The following is a 19,420-nucleotide window of genomic DNA, read 5'->3' on the forward strand; positions in this document are numbered from 1 at the left end:
AGCAGCATAAGAAGTTAATTAAACTTGACGGACATTATATCGACGATAATTATCGATATCGAATTATATGAAAATAATTTTATAATTTTATCGCGATAACGTTTTTGGTCATATCGCCCAGCCCTAATCTGAAGGTTAGGGTTAGACAGTGGCTCAGGAGGTAGAGAGGACGTCTGGTAATTGGAAGGTTACCAGTTCGATTCCGGCTCCTCCCGGCAGCGTGTGGAAGTGTCCTTGAGCAAGGCACTTAACTGCTCCCGATGAGCAGGTTGGCACCTTGCGTGGTCGTCGTCTTCGCCGTGTGGTGAATGTGAGGCATGACTTGTAAAGTGCTTTGGATAAAAGCAATATATAAATGCAGTCTAATCTAACATATTTTAATTATTGTTCCCATTTAAATTGATGTATTAAGACACTTACTGAAGATGACTTGAGTCATTCATGATACGATATGACGTTGATGTGATGAGTCAGAGAGAGAGAGAGAGAGAGAGAGAGAGAGAGAGAGATCCATCCGTTTAGAGAGAGAGAGAGAGAGAGAGAGAGAGAGAGAGAGATCCATCCGTTTAGAGAGAGAGAGAGAGAGAGAGAGAGAGAGAGAGAGAGAAAAAAAAAAACACACATACTGTTTTTACTGCTAAAAGACCAGTTCAATCTGTACTTGACCCACACAGAGCTGACCATCTCAAGACCACAGGCTGAAGCTCCTGGTAGAACACCATGACATCTGACCACCATCACTGTATGTCTCTCAGCCTGTGTGTGTGTGTGTGTGTGTGTGTGTGTGTGTGTGTGTGTGTGTGTGTGTGTGTGTGTGTGTGTGTGTGTGTGTGTGTGTGTGTGTGTGTGTGTGTGTGTGTGTGTGTGTGTGTGTGTGTGTGTGTGTGTGTGTGTGTGTGTGTGTGTGTGTGTGTGTGTGTGTGTGTGTGTGTGTGTGTGTGTGTGTGTGTGTGTGTGTGTGTGTGTGTGTGTGTGTGTGTGTGTGTGTGTGTGTGTGTGTGTGTGTGTGTGTGTGTGTGTGTGTGTGTGTGTGTGTGTGTGTGTGTGTGTGTGTGTGTGTGTGTGTGAGAGACAGCTGGTGCAGTCTAAACCATTCATTATCACATACCAACAGAGAGGCACCAACTCTCTGTCTCTCTCTGTTTGTCTCTCTCTGTCTATCTCTCTGTATCACTCTCTGAGTCTGTCTCTCTCTCTCTCTGTCTATCTCTCTATCTCTCTCTCTCTGTCTCTCTCTCTCTCTCTCTCTCTCTCTCTCTCTCTCTCTCTCTCTCTCTCTCTCTCTCTATCTCTGTCTATCTCTCTCTCTCTGTCTGTCTTTATCCCCAGGCTTCCTGTCTGTGGTTATTTAAACAGCTGACTGGTCAGATAAACAGTACCTTTAAAACAAGTTTAACCTGTTTAACTAGTCTCCACGCACACATGCACGCACACACACCTACACACACCTACACACACACACACACACACACACGCACACACGCACACACACACACACACAGACAGACAAGGGATAGGACTAAACATGTTGAATGAACATTAAGGCATTTCCCTACCTGTCTACTCTATATCTGGTTCATGTGAAATATGGTGACATTACATCGACTAACTAACCTTACCCCTAACCATAACCATCACACTACAACAATAGCTCGCCAAACAAAATGGACAACAGAAAAGGCCTCATTTGGTAGATTGTCCTGATTTTGTGAGTGTGGAATCCTGAAATATTCCAGACTTTTCACATAAACAAGGTACAAACACACACACACACGCACACACACAATAGTCTTTCCAAGACGTGGCTTATTGTGCGTGTGCGTGCGAATGCCTCTCTTCTGATGTAAATGGTTCTGCTATCTCTGGAATGCAGACTGCCTGCCTGCTCACCTAGAACACACACACACGGACACACTCTCTCTCTCTCTGTCTCTCTCTGTCTCTCTCTGTCTCTCTCTCTCTCTCTCTCTCTCTCTCTCTCTCTCTCTCTCTCTCTCTCTCTCTCTCTCTCTCTCTCTCACACACGTTCATAAGACGGTGCAATATGGTGAAGATTGGTGGCTGTGTGTGTGTGACTGTACATAGTGACATAACATGTGTTTCTGTCTGTCTTGTTCCGCAGTGGCGTGACTTTGAGCTGAGTTGGCGGAGCAAACACACACACACACACACACACACACACTGTTTGCTGTGTGTGTTTGCTCTGCTGATAGGAATGGAGATGACTACTGTGTGAAAAAGAAATGAAGAGAGGAGGATGGGAGAGGAGACGGAGGAGGATAGGAGGAGGGGAGAGGAGACGGAGGAGGAGGGGAGGATGGGAGAGGAGACGGAGGAGAATAGAGGAGGAGGGGAGAGGAGAGATGAGGGGAGAAGAGAGGAGATAAGAAAGAAGATATGAGGAGGAGGAGAGGAGAGGCAGGCAGACAGACAGACAGACAGACAGACAGACAGACAGACAGACAGACAGACAGACAGACAGACAGACAGACAGACAGGTGGGGGTTTGAAATTCTGGAGTAAGCGTATCCAACATAGGGTGCATGGGCCAGATTGAGGCCTCTATGACATACTTTTTGGTCCCTGAAAGTGATGACGTTTAGGGGAGCTCCAGTAGCTCACCGCGTATCTCGGCGCTATTTCGGCGTCAGGGACAACCGTGCGCGTCACGGATCTGGGGTACACGAGTTCGACTCCCGGACTCGCCGTATTTTCTCAGTGTCTTCCCCTGATCTATATCCCATTCAACCTGTTTCTGTCGGTCATGCTTGACCAGAAAAAGCGATAAACGCAAAAAAAAAAAATGAAGTTTAAAAAAAAAAAGAAAAAGTGATGACGTCCCGTCCCCCCCCCCCCCATTTTCGTATTATCCAATTCTTCCCTCCCCTGTCTTGAACGTTGCTAGACTATGCCTCCCACAGGTCGGTTGTATTGAGGACAGAAGCCTTGCATCACGTGTCCCCTCCGGTACACGAGGAGGCAGCCTGTCGCATCTTTTCACCGCAGCAGCTGGAACTCTCAGTGGCGAGGAGTAACGCGTGGGAGGCTCACGCTGCCCCCGTTACTTCCTGCTTCCGTCGCACCGGCGTCACCAAACCGACCTGTAGGAGTTGCTGTCCACAATGTCAAATCCCCACCCACCGGCTTTCCCACCCTCTAACACTTTGCCAATTGTGTTAGTATGAACGACCGGCCAGCCGGTAGCAACGCCGAGATCTGGGCTCGGACCCAGCGTCTCCTGCGTTAGAGGCGAACGCCTTGCCCACTGCGCCAATCAGCCGCCCAAGTGATGACGTTTTTATCTTTGGTCTGTTTTGGTGCAACGTATCATCAATATTCTAACTAGTAGGGCTGACCTTCGATTTTTTTTTGGAATTCGAAGCTTCGGGGCCGAGATTCGATTTTAATTCGAAGCTTCGAGATAAAAAAAAAAGAAAAATTCTTAATTTTTATTTTATTTATTATACATTTTTTTGTCGGACTTGTACAGCACTTTGTTCAACGTCGTCAGTGCTGTAAAGTTTAAACCTTTTTAAATCTTAGACAAACAAAACACTTTGCTTTCATGAAATATTGTAAGCCGTCATTTGAGGCTTTATAAAAGCAGCACAATGAACACAAATCTGTCAGTGCCAAATCCGACCTCATCTTAAATAACAAACGGCATTGCTTGTTGTAGTTAACAAAGAGAGGCAGAGTTGATTGTGCAAAAAAAAATATATAGAGATTTTTTGTAATTATTTTCTTTTTTAATATTCAAATTTTATTTTCATATTCGAATCCCATGCCCATCGAACGAAGCTTCGAAGTATTTAAGACAGCCCTACTAACTAGATGTGCTTATTCATAATTCCCTCACCCAGCCTCGGCTGAGACAGTGGGACTCGGCACAACCATGCAACGCTTCAATACCGCCGCCTGGTGGATGATCGGGCGAGTTACAACCGGAAATGGATCTCTGGTGATCTCCGTGCATCTGGGAAATGCGTCCGGCAGGCACATATTGTTGCGGGACTCTAGACACACATCTGTGTATATGGATCGCTGCCATAACTCAATAATCGATATGATTTGGCCATACAAACCGGCCATACAAACCGGAAATGGATCTAGTCGATCGCCGTCAAATAAGTGGGATCTTTTTCCTCCAGTCTCATCGGCGAACGGTAAGAGGACAGTAACGTTACTTTCAGCGTGATTGTTTATTATTAGGGATGTCCGATATTATCGGCCGATATTGGCATAAAAATGTGATATCGGAAAATATCTGTATCGGTTTAAAAAAAATAAACATATATATATATTTTTTTTCCATTTATTTACCCAGGCAAGCAAGTAAGAACTAATTATTATTTTATTTATTGTCAAAGTATGCATAGTGTTGTGTTAATTACACAACAAGAGATATGTAATGTTAATTACCTGAAATTATTCCGTTTTTTGGGGGGGAAACCCTGCATATATCGGTATCGGTTGATATCGGTATCGGAAATTAAGAGTTGGACAATATCGGTATCGGTAAAAAAGCCAATATCGAGCATCCCTATTTATTATTATTAATGCAAACTGCTCTGCTCAATATATCACCCATACTACATAAAGCATTTACTGACGATCACGGAATTATAAACGACCCCCCCCCCCCACCCCCGTTCATCCGCGCATGATGAGTCATAACGTTTAGGATCATGTACAGTTGACATTTTTAATATAGCGTGTATCGCCAACAAACAGCAGTTGATAATCTATATATGCGTTTATGCCTATAACTCACGTTCTAGGAATTACTGCAGAAAACGATAAAAACATATTTATATTCTAGACGGTATTTCCGTATGAATCTATGAATGAAAAAGTATAACGTTCCTACATCCTGAACGATAGATAATCGATGTTGAATGGGCCATAGTAATGTCAATTTAGCAATACAATTTAAAAAGTTATAGCCCTGCAAAGAAGGTGAACATATCCATAGGCTTAGAGTGGTGGCAGAGAGTGGTTTGAGAGGGGCAAACTGCGTGTCAGTTAATGTGTTAAAAGGAACAAACACACTGTGACACAAGACCTTACTTCTTACATTATTAAAAAAACATATTCACCATACACCCATGGTATGTGTTGGCCACGTCAAAAAGTACACACACACACTCACCCTCTCTCTCTTTTATTTTCAGTGATCTCTGTCTGGACATGTCGTATGTGTGTGAGAGAGAGGGAAATGGAATGTCCCCTATATGTGCGTGTGATGGAATGTTGTGTGTGTTTGTGTTATTACAGGGTGTTGAGTCTAAATGACAGACTAACTCCAGACTGACGCACACTGTTGGTGCTCTCAGCGCACGTGGTGTGTGTGTGCATGCGCCCGTGGTGTGTGTGTGCATGTGTGTGAACCAGATGTATTCCTCGAAGGCTTAGACGTATTTGTACAATAAACACACACACACACACACACACATTCTTAATTCTGTGGTTTCTGGATTATGTGAAACGGTTTCCTAACTACTGAAGTGACTGAAGTGATGACATCACTGGTGTTGGCCTGCTGCTTAGAGACGCACGCGTGTGATCAGAAAGTTGTCGGTTTAAAACCCGTTTGGGGAAAATCTGGGGATGAGGAATGCTCTCCTTCCACAGCAACTACTGCCGAGTTACCTTTGAGCAAGGCACTTAACCCCCACATTAATCTGAAGGGCTGCATGTGCGAACGCAAACGCTGAAATTATTCAGCACAAAGATGACCCTCCCAGCCATGTTGTCCGTGTCACGACAAACTGAGTCCATGTGAGAATACAGCAGGTGTTCACATAGTGAGCATAGTGAGCGTGATGATTAACCCTTTCACTACCACACCACAGAAGGTTAACCCTTTCACTACCACACCACAGAAGGTTAACCCTTTCACTACCACACTACAGATGGTTAACCCTTTCACTACCACACTACAGATGGTTAACCGTCTGTAGTGTGGTAGTGAAAGGGTTAACAGTCTGTAGTGTGGTAGTGAAAGGGTTAACCTTCTGTAGTGTGGTAGTGAAAGGGTTAACCCTTTGTTCTATGGCAGTGAAGGGGTTAACCTGTATTGTCGCAGTGAAAGGGTTAACCCTTTTGGTAGTGTTGTAATGAAAGGTTTAACGTAGACTAACCATGGTCCATACACAACAATGCTGCGTACAGTTGGCCTTTTCCCCGCTGATAGTTAAATGAGAATGTATGTGGATAGAATTCCTGACCAACAAGGACGAGACACACAAGTAATTTGTCTCGTCAAGATTTGAGCGAGACAAACTGTGCGGGAGGTAAGGCTGAGCCCGAACGTTCGAACGTTCGTTCGTTACGCTGACATTCAGACTTTAATTAATGGGTTTGAACGTTCGGTGAAAAAAATAAAAAAAAAGGAGGCGCGCGGGGTTGAGGCGATGTGAAGAGGCGCGTCCCCGCGGCGCTCGACTCAACCAGTATGGTCTGCCGGGCTGCATCTGGATACTATTGTCTCAACCAATGCAATAGAACAATTTTGATTGACAGGCGATTCTGCCAATTACGTCACACCGCTTGCACCCGCCTCTGCACCAATCGGCAAGCGTTTATTAGTTTTTTACTTCCGGCAATGCCACCATTGATCTGCTTGCGAGAAGCACAACAGACTTACCGTAGCTAATACGTTAGCTCCCCGCCGAGAACGTAGATGAGGATGACCAAACGAGGCATAATGATTTTACTGCAACGAATGTTATAATAAAACAAAGCCTTTCTATGCATGTGTCTGATTGAAAACATTATTAACAGACTGCAGAATGGGTACAACTCAGGGCTCTATGAGCAACGGAAGGACGAGTAATGCTTGCTACTTGCTATGTTCGGGTAAATAATATGCTGATGTTATTGAACGTGTAACACTAACTATATAACGTTAATGCCACAAAACGAATGCCTTTGTTTATCTAGCAGCCCCTTACGTGACTGCGGTGTGCAAGGGCTATTGTTTATCATAAGTAGTAACTTTGATGCAGTAGCTTGTTTATTTTCTTCTGAGTGCTTTGTTTAATTACATGTTTACATGAACAGCCACCACTGTAAACAACATGTTTTTCACCAATAGACTATGCAATGCCGCCCTCCGTAGGATCTATAATAATACAATAAAAAAAAATGCTATTATAAAAAAAAAAGAAAAAAAAACACGAACGTTCGTTCGATAAACCCTGGCGAACGTTCGAACCCTAAAAACAGGGTTCGGGGACAACCTTAGCGGGAGGTGGTCATAATTTGTTAAATAGGTCAGTTTTTGCTCAATAATGCTTTGAAACAGGAGATTAAAAAAAAAAAATCAAGTCTAGATGATATGCTGGCCAGTTTGCTCCTCTGTCTGACTGAGGATGAGATATATGAAATGCTGTTTGCTCTTCATCCAAAAACGTTCACATAAATTAACAGTGAGTAATACAAACATCTTGGATTGATTGTAAACATTTTATATACAGTACAGTTCCACGGCGCATAAACTGTTATTGTACTGTACGGAACACTGTTGGTCGCTTATTTCACGGCAGCTCCTAGTGGTCAACAGTGTCAGACTGTGGTTGTACTGGGCAGCTCCTAGTGGTCAACAGTGTCAGACTGTGGTTGTACTGGGCATGCTTCTAGTGGTCAACAGTGTCAGACTGTGGCTGTACTGGGCAGCTCCTAGTGGTCAACAGTGTCAGACTGTGGTTGTAATGGGCAGCTCCTAGTGGTCAACAGTGTCAGACTGTGGTTGTACTGGGCAGCTCCTAGTGGTCAACAGTGTCAGACTGTGGTTGTACTGGGCAGCTCCTAGTGGTCAACAGTGTCAGACTGTGGTTGTACTGGGCAGCTCCTAGTGGTCAACCGTGTCAGACTGTGGTTGTAATGGGCAGCTCCTAGTGGTCAACGGTGTCAGACTGTGGTTGTACTGGGCAGCTCCTAGTGGTAAACGGTGTCAGACTGTGGTTGTACTGGGCAGCTCCTAGTGGTCAACGGTGTCAGACTGTGGTTGTACTGGGCAGGTCCTAGTGGTGAATGGTGTCAGACTGTGGTTGTACTGGGCAGCTTCTAGTGGTCAACGGTGTCCGACTGTTGTACTGGGTAGCTCTTAGTGGTCAGCAGTGTCAGACTGTGGTTGTACTGGGCAGCTCCTAGTGGTCAACCGTGTCAGACTGTGGTTGTACTGGGCAGCTCCTAGTGGTCAACAGTGTCAGACTGTGGTTGTACTGGGCAGCTCCTAGTGGTCAACAGTGTCAGACTGTGGTTGTACTGGGCAGCTCCTAGTGGTCAACAGTGTCAGACTGTGGTTGTACTGGGCAGCTCCTAGTGGTCAACAGTGTCAGACTGTGGTTGTACTCGGCAGCTCCTAGTGGTCAACCGTGTCAGACTGTGGTTGTACTGGGCAGCTCCTAGTGGTCAACAGTGTCAGACTGGTTGTACTGGGCAGCTCCTAGTGGTCAACCGTGTCAGACTGTGGTTGTACTGGGCAGCTCCTAGTGGTCAGCAGTGTCAGACTGTGGTTGTACTGGGCCGCTCCTAGTGGTCAAGAGTGTCAGACTGTGGTTGTACTGGGCAGCTCCTAGTGGTCAGCAGTGTCAGACTGTGGTTGTACTGGGCCGCTCCTAGTGGTCAAGAGTGTCAGACTGTGGCTGTACTGGGCAGCTCCTAGTGGTCAACAGCCAGTGTTTCTCCTAGGATTTCTTTCAGGGGGGGTGGTAGGCCCCCCAAAACTACTAGTGTTGTCGCAGGGCGCGTGTGTCACGGATACCTGGTGTCAACAGTGTCGTCATAGTAAGGCGGTTGTTAGTATCGGTGCATTTCTCTACACTGAGCTGAAATGAAACGATAAACCTAACATAAATTAGGTTTATTGCAACACATAAATTAACTTATTTACAATTATACATACAGTAGTGACAACACACATATGAACTATTTACAATACAGGGAGGCACATACAACACTCATAACTATTTACAACCAGTGTCAGAGCGAGCGCACTCAAGTTGTTCTTAAATTCTGAGGGCTCAGAGTGCACACTGGACGCAGAGCGGATACGATTTTCAGAGTGAATTTATTAACTCACCTTAACTAGGGCCCTATAAATTCCGTTTAATCTTTTCCTGTTTTCGGATTTCTCAGTTTTTAATTTTCCTGTTTTCGGATTTCTCTGATTTTATATTTTTTCCTTTGGATTTAACAAAAAAAAACAATACAAAATTATGTTTTTAACTAACTTTAATAACAGTACATCTGCAAACAGTGCCAGTGTAGTTCAATGTTCAGTGCCAGTTCAGTTATGAGGTTTCTTTTTTTCAATTCAGTTCAGTTCAATGCAGTTCAACTGCCAGTGCAGTGCAATAACTAAATAATAATTAAATAGTTAAATAATGCAAAATAAACATATATATATCTCTTTTTTGTATACTTTTTTTTATTATAATTTTTTCAGGGGGGGGCGGGGGGTCCCGCCAAAGCAATGGTAGGGGAAACACTGATAGTGTCAGACTGTGGTTGTACTGGGCAGCTCCTAGTGGTCAACGGTGTCAGACTGTGGTTGTACTGGGCAGCTCCTAGTGGTCAACGGTGTCAGACTGTGGTTGTAATGGGCAGCTCCTAGTGGTCAACAGTGTCCGACTGTTGTACTGGGCAGCTCCTAGTGGTCAACAGTGTCAGACTGTGGTTGTACTGGGCAGCTCCTATTGGTCAACAATGTCAGACTGTGGTTGTACTGGGCAGCTCCTAGTGGTCAACAGTGTCAGACTGTGGTTGTACTGGGCAGCTCCTAGTTGTCAACAGTGTCTGACTGTGGTAGTACTGGGCAGCTCCTAGTTGTCAACAGTGTCTGACTGTGGTAGTACTGGGCATATATAGGTATTCTGTTCTTAGATTAGATTATACTGCAGAATATCATAGTTATTCTGTTCTTAGTCTGGGCAGCTCCTATTGGTCAACAATGTCAGACTGTGGTTGTACTGGGCAGCTCCTAGTGGTCAACAGTGTCAGACTGTGGTTGTACTGGGCAGCTCCTAGTTGTCAACAGTGTCTGACTGTGGTAGTACTGGGGCAGCTCCTAGTTGTCAACAGTGTCTGACTGTGGTAGTACTGGGCATATATAGGTATTCTGTTCTTAGATTAGATTATACTGCAGAATATCATAGTTATTCTGTTCTTAGATTAACAGATTGGATGTTAATCTAAGGTCGTAATCATAATCAACTTTATTTATATAGCACATTTACAACAGATTGTACCAAAGTGCTTCACAAATAAAAGCATAGAGCAAAAAAAATACATATACAATACATACTAAATATAATGGTGCAAAAAGTGCAAAGATTACGGACAGTAAGTATTTGATCGTATGCACCTTGCATCCTTTCATCCACAGAAACTGCGTCCTGGCAGCCTGAAGACGCTATTTTCTGAAACCGGCTTCCAGAGTGCGCAATTCTGGCCGTCTTTACAAGCGATACGAGTCTTTTCCTGAACCGTTGACGCGATAGCCCACCTCTCCCTTAACCCGCATGTGCAAACTCAGCCACATCACAACCACCGTCGACAACAGATTGACATCTCCCTTTACAGTGTTACAGAAGATATTGAGCTTGATCGGGCTTTTACAGCTAAATGTACTTTATCTGAAAACCCAAGTAGTAGCCAAGCACATACTGTTGCATAGCATAGCGCCTTCAGTTGATCATGACCAATTCTCTCTTACCTTGACGATTAAGGTATTCCCATGGCTGGTGTTGAGCTGTAGCCAGTGAGCTAGCGTTGATGCTATGCTATCAACATTAGCTAAATAGCTAACCAACTAAATTAATAGACAGTGGTATCCTGAGGTAACGTTAAATACAGACAACGTTTGCTACAATTACAGTGGTATCCTGAGGTAACGTTAAATACAGACAACGTTTGCTAGTCGAAAGGACTGGACACAGGGACAAGTTAAACATCAATCAATTAATTTAATACAACACAGGTAGTTTGAGCTGCCTCCGAGGTACCACGCGCTATTATATTATATACGGCTTTGAGCTCTCTCTCTCTCCTGCCGATTAAAATCCGCAGCTCTTCCTCCTCCTTTGCGCAGCGGTGTTGTCTCTCTCCTATCCGTTGGAAACTAGCGTCAGCTCAAAAGCACAGAAAACCGGACGACACAAGTTATCGAAAACAACGACAACACTTCCGGTTCAAAATAAAAGAGCGACGTCTAAAACAGGAAAGACATTTATTTTGTAAATTTGTGGCCACGCACTTATTATCTTGAGACGTTTTTCGTTTTTACGGAAACCTTCTTTTTTTAAATGAAATGAAACTAAAACGAAAAAGATCAAAATAGTTTTTGTCTGGACAAGGCCTTAATCTACAACAGTACTGTGGGTGTCTGTCTGTCTGTGACCCTACCCTAGCTGGCAGACGGGTGTGTGTGTGTAGGGGGTGCTGCCTTGAGCGTTTTACAGGGGTGAGGCACTGCAAGAATGGAGAGAATGTCTCTGAGAGAGAGAGAGAGAAGAACAGAGAGACTACTGTAGTGAATAGTGTTTTGTGTGAATGATTGTAATGATGTATTTAAGTAGTTCTATTTGAGGATCAAAACATGTACCTGTTGCATCATATTATCAATACAACTCACTGACTGACAGACAGAGAGAAAGAGAGAGAGATAAACAGAGAGACAAACGGAGAGAGAGAGAGAGAGAGAGAAACAAACGGAGAGAGAGACACACACACACACCATTTGACTATTTGTCTTTCTGTGTAAATGTGAAAGGACTGAAGGATGACACAGCATTGAACACACACACAGACACACACACACACACAGCGTTACATTATCTTACTGAAGGGTTTTCCCATGACTGCATGGCTGTAGTACAGTCTTTGTCTTCTGTGTGTGCGTGTGCGTGTGTGTGTGTGTGTGTGTGTGTGGCATAGACAATGTGTTCTGTTATTTAAGATAAAAACCATAAAGAAGCTCTGAGAATATTTTAATATAGTCAATTATCTCTGGATTGTAATGGTTTAAAATGAGAGAGAGGAGAGGTATATGGAGCGGCTGGGTAGTGTAGAGGGTGTGTGTGTGTGTGTGTAATGGCTGCCTGCCAATGTGATTCACCTGCAAATGTCGACACACACCTGTTTCTCTGCCCCCGGGTCAGAGCATGAGAGAGGGAGAGAGCGAGAGAGCATGAGATGAGGAAAAGTGAAGGGAAAAAAAAGCTAGGAAAAAATAGTAAAAAATAAAGAGCGGGAAATAAATGTTCAGCTTGTAAAATGAGAGGGAGAGAGACCACAGGAATCTGTCTGTCTATCTGTCACGCTTGTTAGATTTGGAGGGAGATCATATCGACCAATCAAATTGAAGCACAAGGGCCTGTTTCCACACCTCCAGGTCACTCTCTTTGTGTTCTTCATCACCTCGTGTTCCTGCAGGAAGAACACACGATGCACAGTTTTCAGGAACCCCCTTTTCTCCCCGCTGTGCTCTATAGCACCACTTTAATCACCTAGAAGTCTTGAAAGAACCACTCTGTAATCCAAAAAAGACCATAGTAGTCTAGTAGTTAGTAGATAGAGGGGGGTATCATGCACCCCCCGGAAATATACTTCTAACCAGACTTTCTAGAATGGAAAAAAGGTGAAAAAAATGATAGGCCATGTTAACAAGTCCCATGTATCATTTATATGCAAATTAAGGACGCGATTATCAAATAATCGCTAAAAAATCTGCTTAATCATATATCTCAGCCAATATTGCAGATAACTGACAAATGAGGTGTTATGGTTTGTTAACAACCCCAACAGCACGGCACAGACAGGTAGTTCAGAGTTAGCCAAAAACCAGGGCGTATTTATTTACAAAACAGAAATGAGCGAAAACAACAAAGCACAAGGGGAGAATTGTCCTTAGGCAGAGTTGGCTCTGCGGCTCTGCAGGCTCGGCTCAGAGCAGAGACGGCACTGTGGCGTTGCGCCACTGACTCTGCGGCTCTGCAGCTACTTGGAGATCCACTCGGGAAGGAACGGAGAGAGAGAGAATGTCAACAAAACGAGCGTATGGAATAACGAGCAGTCCAGTATCACTTAGCAGAGTCCAGTACTAACACAAGCGAACATCTTCAGTGTTTACTGAAACACACAAAAAACAGAAAGGTCCCGAGTCCAGGAAAAAACAGAGCATCCAAAAAAAGTACGTTTCCAAAACTCACCAAGGCGCGTTTGCGCAAAGCGGTCAACGAGGCACAGATCCAACGGATGGCAGAGAGAAGCAACAGCGGCGACTTCCATAGACGTCCTGAAGAAACAGACGGTAAACAACACAGGAGGAAAAAACAAGCAGCAGCTAGTGGTAAGCCAAAACGACCCGACACCGAACGTTAAGAACCCAAGAGTATATAAGGGCTCCACCGAGCTGATCTGAAACTCACTTCAGGTGCGCAAAGGTAATTGGTACCTGGAAGCGTGCGGAATCGGACCAATCCTCACATGAGGTGTCTAGACCCATGTTTTGAGGGTGATCTTTGACCCTCAAAACATGGGGCTAGACACCTCATTTGTTCAGTTATCTGCAATATTGGCTGAGAATCATGAAAGTTTTTTTTGCGATTTTTTGATAATCGCGTCCTAATTTGCATAAATGATACATGGGACACTTTGTTAACGTGGCCTATCATTTTTTTTCACCTTTTTTCCATTCTAGAAAGTCTGATTAGAAGTATATTTCCGGGGGGTGCATGATACCCCCCTCTATCTACTAGACCAGTGGTTCCCAAAGTCGGGGTCGCGACCCAAAGGTGGGCCGCGAGCAGCCACGGATGGGCCGCGAGATGATTAAAAAAATACAAAATAAATTATTTTTTATTTTTATTATTTCTTTATTTTTTTATTTTTATTTTTTTTGTCAGGCCACTGAACTTAGAAGCAGGCCAGGACAGTGTTTCTAGTTGTATTCTAAAATTCTTTTCTATTGTATTCTAAAATGTGACTATATGGTTTTATATTAACTTAATAAATAAACAAAAACGAAAAATCTACTTATTTCAACGAACATTTCAAACTAAATAACAGATTATGCACATAAAACGCTGAAAACAACCGAAGCAACAATAGTATTTTAATGAGGCTATTATTATTATCATTATTATTTTGCAACAAGTTAGCCCTCTCATAAATAGCACATATAAATGAATAACTAACTTGAACTAACTTAATAGGATTGAAGTGATATTTGGCTTAAAAAATCGGTCGCCTGGCAAAAAAAAAAGAAAAAAAAAGCCAGACGATGTGCATTGGGCTGCGGCTCTCTGACGCCTTATTTTCTGGGCCCCGGCCTGAAAAGTTTGGGAACCCCTGTACTAGACCAATGGAGACCTGCAGCAAAACACCAAACATGGAGTAACAGTGACTGACCCTGCTCTTCCATTGGCTGTGCCTAGGTTGGTGGGCGGAGTCAGCGATGGCGGGGGCGTCGGTTAAGGTGGCGGTGAGGGTCCGACCATTCAACTCCAGAGAGACCACCCGAGACGCCAAGTGTGTTATTCAGATGCAGGGGAAAACTACCTGTAAGTACACACACACACACACACTCTCTCTCTCTTTCTTTCCCCCCTCTTAAATCTCACTCTCCTCTCTCCTAATTCCCCCCCCCCTCTCTTGGTCACTCCCATCTCTCTGTCTCTCTCCCCTCTCCTCCCCCACTCACCTTTCTCTCTCCTCTTTCTCTCCCCCCTCTCTCTAATCCCCCTCTCTACTCTCTCCTCTCTTCTCTGTCTCTCTCTGTCTCTCTCTCTCTCTGTCTCTGCTCTCTCTCTCTCTCTCTCTCTCTCTCTCTCTCTCTCGTCTCTCTCTCTCTCTCTGTCTCTCTCTCTCTCTCTCTCTCTCTCTCTCTCTCTCTCTCTCTCTCTCTCTCTCTCTCTTTCTCTCTCTCTCTCTCTCTCTCTCTCTCTCTCTCTCTCTCTCTCTCTCTCTCTCCTTGTTTGGTTACATATGCTTTCTGCTGTAGGGGAGTGATTTGTTTAAAGGAATAGTTCAGAGTCTAGGATCCCAGCCCTGCCGTCAAACTGGAGACTTGCAGTTTCTGTCTCTTCCTCACCCTGCCACCTCTCTCCCTGCCACCTCTCTCCCTGCCACCTCTCACCCTGCCACCTCTCACCCTGCCACCTCTCTCCCTGCCACCTCTCTCCCTGCCACCTCTCTCCTGCCACCTCTCTCCCTGCCACCTCTCACCCTGCCACCTCTCTCCCTGCCACCTCTCACCCTGCCACCTCTCTCCCTGCCACCTCTCACCCTGCCACCTCTCCTCCCTGCCACCTCTCACCCTGCCACCTCTCTCCCTGCCACCTCTCACCCTGCCACCTCTCTCCTGCCACCTCTCACCCTGCCACCTCTCTCCCTGCCACCTCTCCCTCCTCTCCTTGTCTCTTTCTCTCTCCTCCCCTCTCTCTCCCTCCCCTCTCTCTGTTTTTCTCTCTCTCCCTCCTTTCTCTCTCTGTCTCCTCTCCCCCCTCTCTCTGTCTCTCTTTCTCTCCCCACTTTCTCTCTCTCTCCATTTCTCTCTCCCCATCTTTCTCTTCCTCTCTTCCTGTCTGTCTCTTCCTCTCTCTTTCTCCTCCCCCTCTCTGTGTCTCTGTCTCCCTCCTCTCTATCTCTTCCTCTCTCCTCCCTCCTCCCTGTCTCTATCTCTGTCCCATCCTCTATCTCTGTCTCTTCCTCTCTCTATCGTTCTCCCTCCTCTCTCTGTCTCTATTGTCATCTGATTTCTGCATTTAGGGGAGAATCTCTTTCACATCCAACCCCCCCCCCCCCCTCCTCTTCCCCCTCTTTCACACACACAATTAAAGTAATGGCGGCCGGAAGCCCTCGGCTTAGAGAGAAGTTATTCCAAAATCATCTATCAGTTTATTTTTACTTTTATATCAAAATCATCAATATGAAATCACATTAGAGGTGGGAATCACCAGAGGCCCCATTATGTCATATCATCAACATACTAGAGTAACCATATTGTGATATTACCATTTATTACCCTTTTTCAACTGCAAATTATGTCCCCAGCGGAAAACCTTGTTAACATCTGCAATACTAATATATATACATCATCTGTTTTAAGTTAACTTAAAGGCCAACCTTCACGTTGTATTTTTGTTCAATAAACAATGTGGACTAGGCCAACGGTGACTTTCATGTAGAAGGAAAAAAAAAGTATTGAAATTGACCCAGTTTTAGCGTTTTTATCAAACATTTTGTCTGCCCAACACAATCACCACGCACGTGGATATTTTAATCAATGGTTCATAACGTGCGTGTGTAATCGAAACGATCTCGTCACAACAGGTGCAGGGCACCAGGGGGCTCACCAGGGGGCGCTGAGAGTCACACACAGCTAGTGGCAGGCACTGCAGGCAGAGAGCCTTGCTACCATAGATATATGCTTGCTACTACTAGCCGAATGAAAATGTATCTGTTTCACCTAACACTATTGCTCCTGTGATTATAGCCATCCATCTATAAAGCTAACCACTATTTGTAAAAGCCACAACCACGTTACCATATTTGTAATAATGTAAATCATTGTGTCGTTGTACACATATTGTGTTTATAACGTTAGTAGCTAACATAGCTTAGCAGCTATTGTGCTAACAACATATCCCGACATCCGGCTCGCTGGCCGGCATGAACGGCCGACCCAAAATGGTTCTCTCCTCTCTGTGCACCCCGTCCCCGCGGGTGCCCTGCCGGGGGGCCCGTGGACGCGGCGGCGGCGGCCGTGGGGTGCTCGAGCCCGTAAAGGCTAGTTGTACACGATAGCTATGGGCTAACTAGCGCTGCGGGCTCGGGCGCCCTGCGGCCGCCGCTGTTGTCGCGTCCACGGGCTCCTCCGCGGGACACCCGCGGGGACGGGGGCACACAAAGAGGAGAGAACCACCCGCAGGGACGGCAGGCTATAGGCTAACGTCAGTGTAGTGGTCCCGACTGTAGCAGGGACGGCGGAGCTATAGGCTAACTGTGATGCACCGAGTGGGCCACCATTGATCTAGTACTATGACCCGGACGGACATAGGGGCATATGTTTCCTGAAGTGACGTCACGGCCGTGCTAGCGTCTGATAAGCTTTTAGATTCGGCTCATTAATATGCACCTGTAGTGACGTCGGCGTTTGATAAGCTTTTTTGATTCGCGCGTGCATGTTATTCGTGCGTGGACCTTTTTAACTTTTTCGGATTGGCATTTCCGGTGTCAAATGGAAAAAAATAAATAATGAAATTATATACCAATGATGTAAACTACCCATAATTGATCAGTAGGGTTTAACCTGGATGTTGGGCTTTAAACTTTTTTCTGTGTGTCAAGCCATATCCGGATCTCATGTGTAATAAGAGGGCCAAATTTCAAGTTGCATTGCTTAATAGATAAGTTTGTGTATACTATATCCTGTAGTCTATGTGGTGCCACTATATTCTCCTTTAATGGTCTCCAGGATACAGCTGTTTGAGAGTTAAACCAGGTGATCAGTGGTCTTAAAGAGAACGCTTTAAAATAGTAGTAGAAGTCTGGAAATGCTAAACCACCGTCGGCTTTATTTCTATGTGCTGTGGATCTTTTTATTCGTGGAGGTTTGTTGTTCCAAATAAATGTATATGCGACGGAGTGTAATTTTATGAGCCTCTTATTTTTAACTAATTTTTTCAATTTTTTAGCCTCTTATGAAGCCTGTCTGATCAGGATGAACTAAAGATGTCATATGCTTTTGAAGTCTGATGGCTAGTACCTTAGCATACAGCTTGAGATCGGTTCCGAGGAGGCTTAAGGGTAGAGCCATATGAAATCCGTTTTATTATTTTCCAAATTCCATTTTATTTTTTCCCAAATTCCATTTTTTCCGTTTTAATATTTCAGAATTCTGTATTTTGCCTTTTATGCTCATTTTACCATCAGAAATAGTGTCTAATAAGTGGGAATGAATAAATGTCCACAATTGAATAAGATATAACAGTCCATTTAATGTTTTTAAGTGCTGCAACTCAGAAATACAGTTCAATTTTACACAATATTTTTCAATTAATATTGTGACAAAATAAAAATACATATTTCAAGTGTAAACAATAGATACAGCTAGCTACTACTGACATTATCACAATGACAATGTCAGTAACCTAGCTATATCTATTATATTGTGATGAAATTTAGTAATGCATAATTTAGGCACCTTTAGTTTAGTTTATTTCGTTTATAAAGGACAGTGTATAATGGCAATCGTTTGCATTAAACAAATGGATGGGTGCACTAGATTTAGCAAGAAGCTATCATTTCCATCTATAGTCCTATGTACTGTAACGTTTCATAGCTATTTAAGTTTATTTAGATTATAAAGGGCAGTGTATAATGACAATCGTTTGCATTAAACAAATATGGGTGCACCAGATTTAGCTAGAACTTCTAGAAGCTATCATTTCCATAGATAGTCCTATAACGTTACATAGCTATTTAAGTGTATTTAGTTTATAAAGGGCAGTGTATAATGACAATCGTTTGCATTAAATAAATGGATGGGTGCACTAGATTTAGCTAGACGCTAAACGTCCTAATGTTATAGCTATTTAATCACAATAGTGTCGCAAGTGTTTTTGCGGGTCCAGTCCACGGAACGTTGACAGAATTAGCAAAACACCTTATCACCGGAGGCATAAAAGTCATTAGGATACTGTTCTGCTCTGAATTGAGGGCTTATTGTGGAATTGTTTAGCTTCTTGACGTTAACACTGAAGCAGCCAGACGCTTGAGCACCGCGGCTGTGTTGTGTGTAACACGCTGTAGCGTCCCCGCCTCCCCGGTCGCGTGTGCACCAAACGTTCCACCCAAAAACGAAATTTCAGTCCAGATTAGGCCAAATTCTGCAATATTCCACGTTTTGCAGTTGATTCCATTTTTATTGGTTAATTCCGCGATTCCGTCCGCGATTCCGTGAACGCGGATTTCATATGGCTCTACTTAAGGGTCTATAGCTACCGCATTCGTTGGGGTCTTTGTCCTTTTTAAGGAGGACAGATATGAGTGCCATATTGACGTCCCTGGGGAAGTTCCCCTCTTTAATTGAGTATAAAATCATATCAAGTAATAGGGGTCCAATTACATCCCAACATGAGAGGTACAGTTCTTGTGGGATACCATCCCATCCAGGAGCCTTACCACTTTGTAATTCAGATATAGCCTCCCTAAGTTCCTCTATTGTAATAGGTGCATCTAACTGATTAGCGTCTTCCTCTGAAAGTTTAGGTAGGTTAATTTGATCCAGAAATGTATCCATTTTATTATGATCAAAATCCACTTCTGATATTTACCAATTTTTGCATTAGAATATTTGTATACAAGAATACATTTCATATTATGGGAGATCTTAGAGATGAGGAAAAAA

The 19,420-nt window shown here is 44.1% G+C and overlaps 1 protein-coding gene across 1 annotated transcript in view; it reads left to right on the forward strand.

The window, feature by feature from the left end:
* LOC311240748 (kinesin-like protein KIF1C) overlaps nucleotides 1-19,420 on the forward strand; it is a 103,990-nt gene that overhangs the window by 7,962 nt on the left and 76,608 nt on the right. The window contains exon 2 of the mRNA XM_084329322.1: nucleotides 14,445-14,570. Coding sequence (XP_084185448.1) covers nucleotides 14,465-14,570 — 106 coding nt within the window. The 5' untranslated portion in view covers nucleotides 14,445-14,464. The remainder of the gene's footprint in view (nucleotides 1-14,444; nucleotides 14,571-19,420) is intronic.

Source organism: Notolepis coatsorum (assembly GCF_963971535.1).
Source record: "Notolepis coatsorum genome assembly, chromosome: 1".
Classification (NCBI taxonomy): Eukaryota; Metazoa; Chordata; class Actinopteri; order Aulopiformes; family Paralepididae; genus Notolepis; species Notolepis coatsorum.